This window comes from Falco rusticolus, chromosome 6 (genome assembly GCF_015220075.1).
Source record: "Falco rusticolus isolate bFalRus1 chromosome 6, bFalRus1.pri, whole genome shotgun sequence".
Taxonomy (NCBI): domain Eukaryota; kingdom Metazoa; phylum Chordata; class Aves; order Falconiformes; family Falconidae; genus Falco; species Falco rusticolus.
Window position 1 is genome coordinate 6602738 of NC_051192.1, and position 12037 is coordinate 6614774.

Genomic DNA, 12037 nt, shown 5'->3' on the forward strand with positions numbered 1-12037 from the left:
CGTTTAAAGACTCTGGACAAAACTTCTGGACTTTTATGCAGAATGCTAAGCAGTGTGAAAATAGGCCACTGCTTTAAAGTACCCATGGCTACAGTGGGTGTCAGTGGGCAACTGGCATGGTTGCAGATGAATGGGCTGATCTGGGTTTTAGAAACAGTGGCTTCCCTTTAAAGATGATTCTCTTTCAAGCACACACTCTGGTGAAATTTAACTCTGCCTCAGAACATCCTTCGTTCACAGCTAGAGGATTAGCACTTTCTTTTCTTTCAGCGCTTCTCCCCTTAGAAATTTAGTCAAAGCCTGACATTGAGATCTCGTAAACTTAGAAAATCGCCTGAAATGATGTTGTCTCACCTAGTCTGCTACAGTAGTTCCTTCACTTTATCTGCATAGGAGTTAAATGTGTTAGGTCTGCTTTGTTAGGTAAGACGTATTTGCTATTGCTGTTGTTATCTTCTCTTGCACTTTTGCAGCAATGACTCTTTCAATCTGTTGGTGTCTTTGTTTGGAAACAGGCATGTTTTCATGTTAGGAGTATCTATGCACCATCTTAAGTGTCTCTAGTGTGAGACATACCTATATTTACTGGTATGATGGTATTGTTTTCATCTTGGCATCTCTCTAAAGGAAAAATAAATAAATCATTACTTGGAAGGATTTGAAACTTTACTGGGAAGAGAGGGATGAGTCTTTCATCTGTATGCTATTATAAAAATACAGTTCACTAAGAACACTTTCAGAAAGACTTGAAGGGTCCTTGCCTCCGAATAGGAAGCTTCTGGGCTGCACCCACTTCTGGCACCCTAGAGACCCTCTGTTCCCCCTTCCCAGGGAGAACGGCATGAAGTGAACTGTAAAATGAGTTGTGGCAGTGCACTGGTGAGAACTGACTTTATGAGGAAATTTAGTATGTCTACTCTGATATCCTGGAATCGCACCGAGACACATTACTAAAATGAATTGGACAAGTGGTTGATGAAAATCCAAGAGTTGGTAAGGGATGCTCCACAGAACAAGAAATCCTAAAAGACAACCATAGGAAAAAATATTTTTGCCAATTGGCTGACTATTTTAACTTAGCAACTGGCTTGTGATCTAACCTATTCCTTAACATCTAAAATAAATACTGAATTCTCTCCTGTTTACAAACCTTCTTAAACCTTAAATGAAGTCAAAGTTGTGTTTAAGCATTTCCTTTTACTGGAAGAATAAATCCATCAAGTTTTCGGCCTCCCACAAAGGCAATAAATGCAAATCTGTAAGTTCCATAAAAGCCCCAAGAAACTTCAGAAGTAATTTAAGATAATAAAAATCGGCTTTTGGACACTTCTCGCTACTTCTGTGTGGAATGAGGCTGTGCAGGGACTCGGGGGCTGGGGAGGCAGATGGGAGTTCACCTTGTGTAACCTGGCATTCCCTTCCCTTCTCCCCCGCCGTCCCCAAATCAGCTGTCACGGTGTTGGCAGGAGTCTCTGGAGCCTTCGCTAGCCAGGACTTTGCCCAGCTGTTTGGCCCAGGATTTCACAGAGGAGGAGGAAGCTTTTCTGGCTGGAGCTTCTGTGAAGTCACTTCTTCAGCGATCGAAGCAGCACTGTCCCGGTGGGGGGAAAAGCAAGTAGTGGGAGAGCTCGCAAGGCTGGGGGGGAGCGATGTGACTTTCACAGGTCTTAGCCACTTTGTGATAAGTAATCACCTGAGAATAGAGCTAATCTCCTGGGGAAAGCTGTTGGGACTACAAAGGTGGCAAGATCTCCGCTGCTTCTAAAAGCAGGCGTAGAAGAGTTCACCGCCGTTACAGTTCTGTGGTTTGAAAACGTGTCTCTCCTAACAGCTGCTTGTGTTGCCGTTTGCAGGATGATTTGGAAATTCGCCTTGTCCGTTTTCCTGATGGCAGCGCTGGTTCGAGTCACGGACACGAGGAAAAACCGTCCGGCGGGCGCCATTCCCTCCCCTTACAAGGACAGCAGCAGCAACCACTCGGAGCGGAGGCAGCAGCTGAATAAGGAGGTGCTGGCCTCCAGCCAGGAGGCCTTGGTGGTCACCGAGAGGAAATACCTCAAGAGCGACTGGTGCAAGACGCAGCCCCTGCGGCAGACTGTCAGCGAGGAGGGCTGCATAAGCCGCACCATCATCAACCGCTTTTGCTATGGGCAGTGCAACTCCTTCTACATACCGCGGCACGTGAAGAAGGAGGAGGAGTCCTTCCAGTCCTGCGCGTTCTGCAAGCCACACAAGGTCACCTCTTCCACCGTGCAGCTGGAGTGCCCAGAGCTGGACCCACCCTTCCGACTCAAGAAAATCCAGAAGGTCAAGCAGTGCCGGTGCATGTCTGTGAATCTTAACAACTCGGGCAAACTGTGAGAGCAGGCGTGTGGCTACTGCTTGGTGTTGCCCCCATCAGATTTACTGCTGCCTCCCCTCTCCCACTGAGCTGACTGTCCATTTTGTCACTTTGTTTCTTCTTTTCCTTCTTTTTTTTTTTTTTTTTGGTGTTCTGTTGTCTTTCAGGAGGCATCTCTCGAGCAAGGAGAGGCTCCTTGCCGCTTGCCGACTGGAATAACGCTGTTTAATGGGCTGTGTGAGGCACTTCACCATCAAGTTTCATTATATTTCCAGTGTCATTTGGCGGTTGAATCTGCTGGAGTGGAGCAGGCTGCCAGGAGTTGCGATCGATCCTCTAAGTAACCAGTTGGCTGAAACCAGCATTAAATGTTTCCACTGTGTGGAGTAAAGCCCTCTGCCCTACACTCCAGTCCCCTCCACGAGACGAGGACGCCTTCCCCGTGCTTTGGGCCGGAGCTCGCCGCTCCCACTTGGAAGTGCTGGGGCGCTGCCCAGGGCTGGGGGACGCAGATGAGGGACGAGTAACCTGCGAGAAGCAAGCGAGGCTCTCTGACGAGGCTCATCTCCTCAAGACAACTTTAATTGTGCAATGACAAACGGTTCCGGGCTTCTTGTCTGAAGGCAGATAAGGAGCGAGGGGAAGAGGGCAAGGCGCTGGGTCAGCCACCGTCACCGCGGAGCAGACTGAGGGTGGGTTCTGATGCTGTTGTGGTTAAGAGTATATCCAACACGTGGTCTCTGCAGCAGTGTTTATTTTGTAACCTAGCTATAGTAAACAACTGTTTAAAGTATTATAGACCTAGCCATGTATATTTTTCTTGTGGCAGAATGTGCCGGAGATTAAAATACGTTGAGTAAGAGACTCGGTTGCTAGGTCAGCTGCCTGGCTTAAAATGGACATGGTTTAACTGGGCTTTCGGTAGGTTTTTGTGTGTTAGATGTGTGTGTGTGTTTCTTACTCCAGGAAAGACAACACCCATGTATGACCTTATATTTATGCCTGCTCAGACCAGGGTAGGTGGGAGGGTAGTGGGAGAGATGCTGAGAACACTTAAGGGAACAATGTTTCCCTTAAGGTATAAAAGCACTGTCGCACAAAGGATAAAATTTGGTCATGGCTGGACTGAATACAAAAGCTACATCAGTGTCATCAGGTTTTGGGAGTGGTGTCTCTCCCATGATTGGAAACCACGTTAATGTGTTAGTGTTAAAGGACAAGCCCATCAGTCAGTGCCGCTGGAATGGGTCACAGCTGTAGGAGCAGGGAGAGAGTAAGTGGTAATTGCTACAGTACTGGTGGTCTGCGCGGGTTTTGAGTTCTACGTAATCAGTGTCGGTGAACACTTGCAGTTCATTTAAAATCATACTGTGTTGTTATTCAGTTGATGGAGTTTAGCATGTCCTGTATAATCTGTTTGTTACAGATCAGAACTGTATTAGTCCCAGCTGCATTAAAACCCCATGTCTCAAAACAAACCAGCCCCTTCCCCCCAACCCAGAGCCCATGCGTGCTCAATTGTCTGAAGCTTACAAATTAAAAATGACACGCCGACTCCCTGATGCATGTCTCGCAGTTCAGCATCTGCATCTCGTGAAACCAGCTTGCGGTGGGAGCCCTTCCCCACCAGCCTCTTCACATGCAGCCGCTTCAACGGGTTAACGTGCCTGGCCCCTGCTGCCAGCCAGGGGTTCAGTGCCACAGGTCGCTGTTCTGTGCGACAGCCGGCTCTAAGAGGCTTTCGGGACTGAGCTCCACCAGAGCTTGCCAAGCGGTTTACGGGGCTCGGCGTGGGCAGGGTGAGGTTGGTCAGGTCTGTTAGCCTGATTACGTGAACGGCTGTGGCTTTTCTGCTGTGCTCTTTCAGCTTGTCAGCAGGGCACGGGGAGGTTCCTCGCACGGGGATTGCTTTATCAGTGCTCGCTGCTGCCCTGCCAGCATCGTGCCAGCCACCAGGCCAGCACTGGTCAGGCCAAGCTCGAGCACTGGTGTGGCTGCGGGGAGCTGGGCGGGGGGGGTAAGGTGGCAATAACTACAGTCAAAGACTCCTGGGATCTCAGTCTCCACTTGAAAGAAATGAATGGGAAGTCTGGCATTTTGGACTAGAGAATGAAAAGCACCCTAATAACTTCAGTTAAAAAAAAAAAAAAAAAAAAAAAAAGTGCAAGAATCTTTATGTTTAAGCTATGCCCTGCCTGGGTTTTTCACCAGTTTGCAATATGAATATGCTGCAGCTTAAAGCTCCTTCTAGGAGCTGTGTTTATGTAAAAACTGAGTTGAGCTTGTAATGGTTAAAACTGTATTTAATTCTTGTTTTATAAATGAAAACAAAAATGAAGAAATGCTTTAAGTATAATGTAATTATTTTATAGGTCTACTATTAAATTATAGATTAAATAATAAAGCTACTCTAGGGTTATATGGCATCCAGGTTTCCCGGCTTTGCTTCAACACCTTGTGTCCAGCTGCTCTCTCGTCAGTATATTCTCCGGCTTCCTTTTGACCCTACCAGATACAGGCTCACCTTGACAGCTTGGGAAAACCTAGCTACTTCTTCCCTTGTCCCCCACCCCCTCAAAAGTACCTGCAGGGCAAGAGGGAAGCATGAATTGCACTAATCCTAGATCCTGGAGTCGATTCTGCATGCACAAATTCTGGGTTTTTTTGGTTAACTGACAGGAAGGCAACCAAAGCTCCACCACTGGCTGAACTGCTGGCATCATTTGCGGTAAGAGAAGTAACTATTACCCTGACCAAAGTGGTTTTGCTTAAAATATAGCGAGATCCTTATGTAACAGGCACCAAACTACTCAGGGAATGGAAGGAAAAAAAAAAAAAAAAAAGAAGAATGAAGTATATCTTAAGATACAGGAGAATTTTATTGATGGCTGTCAGCTCTTGCATGAATACAGTGTATGTCTGTCCAAAGGTAGGATAGTGTTCTGTGTTCCAACCCCCCCCCCCCCTTTTTTTTTTTTCTTTCCTACCCAGATAAAAAATATTTGCAAAATAATCTTGAAGAAAAGCTTCAGTGAGGAAAGGGAGTTCTCACACTAAGGAGCGAGCCTCCACGTGACCAGAAGAGATGCCTGTCATGGGTCTTGAAAGCAGCAGGAGCACCTAGCGCACCAGGAGCAGGGGAAGGCTGTTGTCCTTTATGGCACTATGACACCGGCATGAACCCTTTGCTGTCTCCTTCCCCATCTCTTGCCCGAATCCTCTCAGGGTTCAGGAATTTCATGGATTTAAGGACTTTTTTTTTCCCTCTTTTTTTTTTTTTCTTTTTTTTTCTTGTAGTAGCTTTTAAATCCAAGAATTAATATTTCGCTGTGCTTTAGCTACCTGCGTGTGGTCAGGGCCCTCTGCTCAGAACTTGCAAGTGCCTCTATCAGTTGGCTCAAAAGGAGCTCAGGCAGCCATCTCCTCCCATACCCCTCTCTTGTTTCCACCTGCCTCTTCGCCATGCTCCTGCTTCGCCGGTGGCTTCATTGCCCAGCACCCATGTGCACCTCCGCTGTTGGTGGTGCAGCCCAGAGCCCATGTCCAGCTCACCCAGCCCCTTATTGCCCACCTGCTGACCCGCCATACCGCAGGCGTACGCTGCCATCCAAAACACTCCCACTTGCGGAAATGATCCAAGAGCAAGGCAGGTCTCCTGAGGTAGATGAAAAAAAGCTTTAAATCAGCTAGGTTCAGTATTGCTTAGTGATGCTGTGGGACAGGGGAAGGAGGGGGACAGCGAATGTCAAGCTCTGCCACCCCATGGTAGTGTCACCCTGGCAGGGCTCCAGTTTGGGGTTGAGTGACAATAAGTTGGACCTGCAGCTGGGAATAAATGAGAAAAAAGTGCTGACGCTGTAAAGATCCTTTATCTTCAGAAAGATGCCTTTTTTTTTTTGAGGCAATGGACTTGCTCTTGGATCCCTTTAAAGTAAGTTGGATGGACATCGGGTACAGCGCAGGTACCAATGGGTCTGTCATAAGCAAGGTAATGGCTTGAAAAACCTATTCTGTGATATAAATCCCATTTGATTGGTGAGTGGCAGACCTGAATGGTGTGAGACATGGTTTTCCGTCTCCTCTTTTTGCTGACTTGATCACACAATCTTCAGAAAAACTCAGCTCCATCAGTTTTCACTTATTCTGTCTGCAGCGGTTTAAAATAGACGTAACTTAAGTAATTGATATAATGGGGTTGGCACAAACTTGGCTTTTGCTTGTTACGCTAGAGTAGGCAATGAAATAATTGCAATGCAAAGACTTGCTGTATCTTCTCTCAATGAAATTAGCAGTTGTTTCCAACATTTTTAGCTGAAAAATTGGGCAAGAAAAATACCAGTCTAGAAGATGTCACTAATTGTATTCCCACTGCCGCTGTTGGTTAATATTTAACTAAGTTTTGGAAGTGCTTCGGGATGATGAAAGGTGCTACAAAAAAAGCTGAGCACAATTGCATGGTGACACGTGCAAAGTACCATGCTTCTGAAAGGCATTAATTTGCAAGCAAAACAGCACGGATCTTCTTAGTTCCTCTTAAAAAACCCCAGACATTCTCAGTAAGTCACATCTGCTGCTCAGGTACGAAAGTCAGTATCTAGCTGCTGCATTGAAGTAACGGTGAGTGATCAGCAAAGGCTCAGAATTCTGTCCACGAGAACTCTCGTAGGACAACAGCCAACTCAAAGCGTGGTATGCTTGATGTTTCAGGAAATGGGGAGAGAGGGGATCAGTGGGATGTTCAACCTCTTTAACACACACACACACACACACACACACACACAAACAAAAGAACATTAGTCCAGAATGCTGTAAAAAGCTGAACGCACCACTGAAAAAAAGGACAGTGGTGAAACTTAGGCTGGGAATCCCCCCTGGGAGTGTTGTGGATCCACTTTGGTGCTGCACATAGTGGGCTACTTTACTTTGAATGTGTGTTTGAAAACAGGCTGGAGAGAAAGCTACATAAAAGACATGTTCAAAGAGGAAAATCTGTGCAGCAGCTTGTATCTTAAGATCATAACATGGTACCACCAGCTGCAGTCAGCCTTTGACACTGTTCTTCAGAGAGGTTTGCGAATAACTTCCAGCATCCATGCTGCAGATCCGGTGAAAGGGGTAGGGATGTGCGTATGTGACAGTCCTACCAGGTTGCTAGACAACACTTTAATGATATAAAATATACGTATAAAGACATTATAATATGCAGATAATACTTTTTTTATGCGTTTTTTTGTCCTAATAGCAATTTCTGGAGACTTACGTAGGCATTGTGAGTAGGCACAGGTTACAAGCCTGAGCCAGGTACAATACTGGAAGGCGTGCACAAGCCACAGACCCGAGCGAGCGACAGCAGGGTGGGTAAAGGACTCTGAAGCTCCTCGCTACCACCACCTGGGGAAAAGGTAATACATCCACATAACTGGGAATTACTGTCACTGTGCTTCCAAAAGGCAAGGAAAGAGAAGCCCCGTTTCCACCCATCTGTTCACAAAGTTTTTATCCTTGGTCACGGGAGCCTGAATGGGACAAGGTGGTTAGGGAGCAAACGGTTGCTAGCAAACTGCAGCATAGCCTGACAGTGAAGAGAGAAAGCAGTTACTTCATTATTATTCCTTTTATTTTCATATAAATTAACATTCTAAAAAAATTGAAATAGAAACACTAAATACAGTATTGCACATAGTGATCTTTGTTAGATGATCTATTATTTCATTTAGTATAGTAATATACATACTGTAGGTACTGAAGGGAACAGGAAGGCTACAAATGAAAACATGCTACTGTATCCTTGCACTTAGGAGCAAAGTTAAGAGGAAAAGACTATTGTTTACATAAATACAAACATGGATTTGAATCAGTGCCATTAAAATAGCTTCATTTTTTAAAGTTTTTTCCATAAGTTAGTTGTACCAGCTAATAATCTCTCCTTTTCACTTTCCCAAATAGTAATGTTACTCCCATCAACACAAAATTTTAGAACTCCATTCTCAGTAACTTATATCCCTGCCAGAAATTATTACAAGTAGAGATTTTCACATAGGTTTGTCAGCAACAGGAGACTTGCTTTTCACATAGTGAAAAAACCCATCTTTTCTAGTGCTTGGTATATCTGAAGAATAACAGATTCCTGAGGTCATATTTTGCACTTCCATTTATGACACCCTGTAGGGTACATTAGCCTCTGGACAGCTAGGAATGTCTCTTGATGTGCTAGATTAGACAGGGAATAACGCAACCCAGCAGGTTAGAGCTCGTTTGCCTCACCCCAGTATCTTTCAGGCTCCAAGGCTGTAAGCATGTGCATCCAATTCAGTCACACACACAGCCTGCCTTCAGGAAAAGTGCGCTTTGAAAGAAAAATGTTATCAATCGGGCTGATTGGTTTGGGGCTCTTCAATTAGGACTGGGGGAAGGTTATTGGTTGAGCAGATCAAAACTGATAGAATTAATTCTGGATTGCAAATAGGAATTAAGCATGTGGTCTAAAATGGAAGCCCTAAGTCATAGGTTTCAATCATTAACCTCCTAGTCAGGGACACTGAAAGCCCAGAGGAAAAGTCTGCAATTCTGTTAAGTGTGAACTTGATGCCGATTAGTTGGTAGGCTCTGGTCTGTCACTAGAACTGGCTACTGTTTTCTGTAAATGGCAATCCCCATGTGCATCTTTTAATGGCTCTCTAAAGGAGTTTTAAATTAAATGTAAAGCTAATTCCAAAAGGGAAGTCATGTACATGTGGCCAAAAGCCTGTCTGATTTAAGTGATCAGCAGTTAAAACTATACTATATACCTTTTAAAGTTCATGTAAAAGTATTAGCTGCTTCATATATTAACAAACTATAATAGCCAAATCTCTCTCATACTCTATCATACTTCTGTGCTTTTCTGTATTTTCCTGATTTTCACTTACTCTTTTTTGGTTTGTTTTTTTTTTTGTTGTTGTTGTTGGTTTTTTGTTTGGTTTTGTTTTTTTTTTTTTTTTTTTTTTTTTTAATGCTGGATTTCTGACCCCCATACCACCTGGCATTCACTGTCTGGCAAAAGATGAAGTAAAAGTATGCTGCCTTATCGATTTTAAAGATAGTTACAGTAAACATCTTGTTCCACAAATATTTAGTCATGGAGGGCAACCAAACAAGTTGGGAAAGCATTGATTATACTGTATAAACAGCACTTAACGATTCAAAATACGAACTACAAATGCCAACATGAAACGGATACAAACAATTCACTAGGAGTAACATTTCTTTCCCTAATCTAAGTGCAGTGCCATGAAGTATTTGTGTTAGACAGATGTTGCCAGTAGGAATGGAAATGTTTTACTGTATCGAGTAGCATTCTTATGAAGTTCAACTTAATGCAATTTGCTGCATGTTCAGAACTGATGCAGATGCCGCTGTTTATGCATGCTGACTTGGCCTATTTGTAATATACCGTACGCTTCACAAAATACCGTTTGGAGTGGCAAAGGGGACGCAGAGTACAGGGTAGGTGTTTCAAGTCCATACCTAGTCTATTGCTGGGCACTCCATTAAAGTGATTACATTCATGAATGAATGTACCATAACACATCAATTGGTGGAAAACTCTAGAGAACAAAAAGCGAATTTAAAAAGGTCGAGAAAGCAAATGATCAGGATGATGCAGTTTCCTTCCTCCTCACTCCCCACCCACAGGTGTGTTGAGTTTTGGTAACAATGGCTTTTGCTTTTCTTCTCTCAGATTTTCATACTTATCTTTGCTTTCTGAAAAATAAAATGAGTAAAAGAAAGCAGAAAATTGAGTAAATATTAAACCCCCTCACAGAAATATGAAAAGCACAGAAAGACGCAGGCTAACGCTCAGTTCTACTTACTGCAGAACTGACTTCAGAAATAAATTTCCTTTGAAGCTTGAACTGAAATAGACTGCAGCTACACAATGCTTTTGAAGTAGTTTTGTTCACTTTCCTTTTCACTCTATCAAATTTTCAGTAACACTGAAAGTCCCAGTTTCAGTGCAACTAATAATGAAAATGACACAGGAACAATTAAACCTATGGTGGTTCTCTAAAAAAGAAAAAAATTTACAAAAATCCGTCACTGTCTTTACATTTGGCAAGATATAGGTGAGATGGAGAAATTCAAATCAGTGTTAGTTGGGTGTGGTTTTTTTGTTTGTTTGTTTTTAAATAACATCTTGCTCTGGTTTAAAATAAAATTGATAAAATAAAACCTACTTTATCATTCCTAACCAAGCTGTTACTCCATTTACATTTCTTATGGCACTAATCACAGCCAGCTCTCCCTAAATATTCAGAATAGGAAACAATAAATGCAATGCTATTTTGTCCTGTGTCAGATTATACTAGTTAGAATACAGTAAATTACCACTTGCTTCATTTCAAGGGTGTGTCACAGTAACGTAGCTGTGACTACAAAGCACAAAAGAATTAAATCATGGCTGGTGGGGGGCAGACAGGGACATGGACACATGAAAAATATCTTCTGTTATAATATTTTACAAATAGAATCGATGGGTAATTTCCACATGTATAATTTAAATGTGAGCTGCCAGACTAATTTTTCACTAGAGGAGTGTTTATTTTCTGTAAAATCAGTCATGATCCTAGCAATGCTTAGACAATTATAGTGGAAAAGTTTCACTGAATGACGAGGATTACTCCTCTACTATCACTGAAGTTATTTAGCGGTTTTCAGAAGAATGGCGAGTATTATCTTTTTCTAGGGTTTCTATTCCAAACAAATCCAGATCAGTGCAACAGGAGCCATTAGTATTGGGTACAAGGATCCAACCTGAAAGATGTCTACCTATCACAATTCTTCCTTACGTTTTGTAACTGTAGAAAAGAGAGTGGAAACAGACTGAATAAACTTGAAGACTGGAAACGCCTTTCTGCCTTCTAGGTGCATCCCACAGGAAAACTGGGATGCAGGGAGATTGGTAGGGTGGGCAGTCATATGCTGCTCTTGCTTGTGCTACATCTGTTTTGTCGAGCAATATTTATAGGCAGCATTCCAGTTTGTTCATCTAACACCTTTTGTGGAAATGTTAAACATTCACAATAAAACAGAGCGAAAACCTAGATCAATAATAACACATCTATAAAGTGCAAAGAGAAAAGAAAAGGTAGAATGAGTGATGGGAACAGAAATATTGCTACAATTTTTACTTACAATTCCAGAGTCATGTTTTGGTCTTATATTATATAGCGACTTCCCCTTTTTCTGCCTGCAGACCTCCTCTGCTTCTTTAACTCTGAAGAGACAAAATTTATAAATATACCTTTAGGCCAAAGCCATTTCCAAAGTGCAGTATATAACTTACAAATTTAGGCCTGAGGAAACAACATGGATAACATTCTTCCCCATATTTTCCTTAGCATGCTCCACAAAATAGCACTTGCTCCGTGTGGCTGGCATGCCGTGCTGTCAGACTCCGGCGCTTACAAGGACAGGCATCATCAATGGTATCATCAATTCTAGTTACAAAAGCAATCAGGACTTGCTGTAGATGAAGATTCAGATGTATCAGGATTTAAAATACACTGGACTACATGAAATGTACCTTTCCAAGCACTCATACCTAGTGCTGCTGAGAAAGCTCCTTTTCTTTTTATGACTTTTTTTAAAAAAAAAATAAAATCATTCTTAATCTGTTCCTGACCTCAGTACTTCAGCCACAGTTTGAACAAACTG

General features: G+C 43.1%; 2 protein-coding genes across 6 annotated transcripts in view; one reads left to right on the forward strand and one right to left on the reverse strand.

Annotated features, from left to right (window-relative positions):
* Window positions 1-4767, forward strand: part of GREM2 (gremlin 2, DAN family BMP antagonist) — a 41021-nt gene extending 36254 nt beyond the window's left edge. For all 5 annotated transcript variants that reach the window (XM_037392278.1, XM_037392276.1, XM_037392277.1 and 2 more), the window contains one exon: window positions 1854-4767. In XM_037392278.1, coding sequence (XP_037248175.1) covers window positions 1855-2361 — 507 coding nt within the window. In that variant the 5' untranslated portion in view covers window position 1854 and the 3' untranslated portion in view covers window positions 2362-4767. The remainder of the gene's footprint in view (window positions 1-1853) is intronic.
* A 3173-nt stretch (window positions 4768-7940) lies between these two features.
* The window catches only part of FMN2 (formin 2), a 166753-nt gene continuing 162656 nt past the window's right edge, over window positions 7941-12037 (reverse strand). The window contains exons 20-21 of the mRNA XM_037392766.1: window positions 11516-11597; window positions 7941-10084 (exon numbers count right to left, since the gene is read on the reverse strand). Coding sequence (XP_037248663.1) covers window positions 10058-10084; window positions 11516-11597 — 109 coding nt within the window. The 3' untranslated portion in view covers window positions 7941-10057. The remainder of the gene's footprint in view (window positions 10085-11515; window positions 11598-12037) is intronic.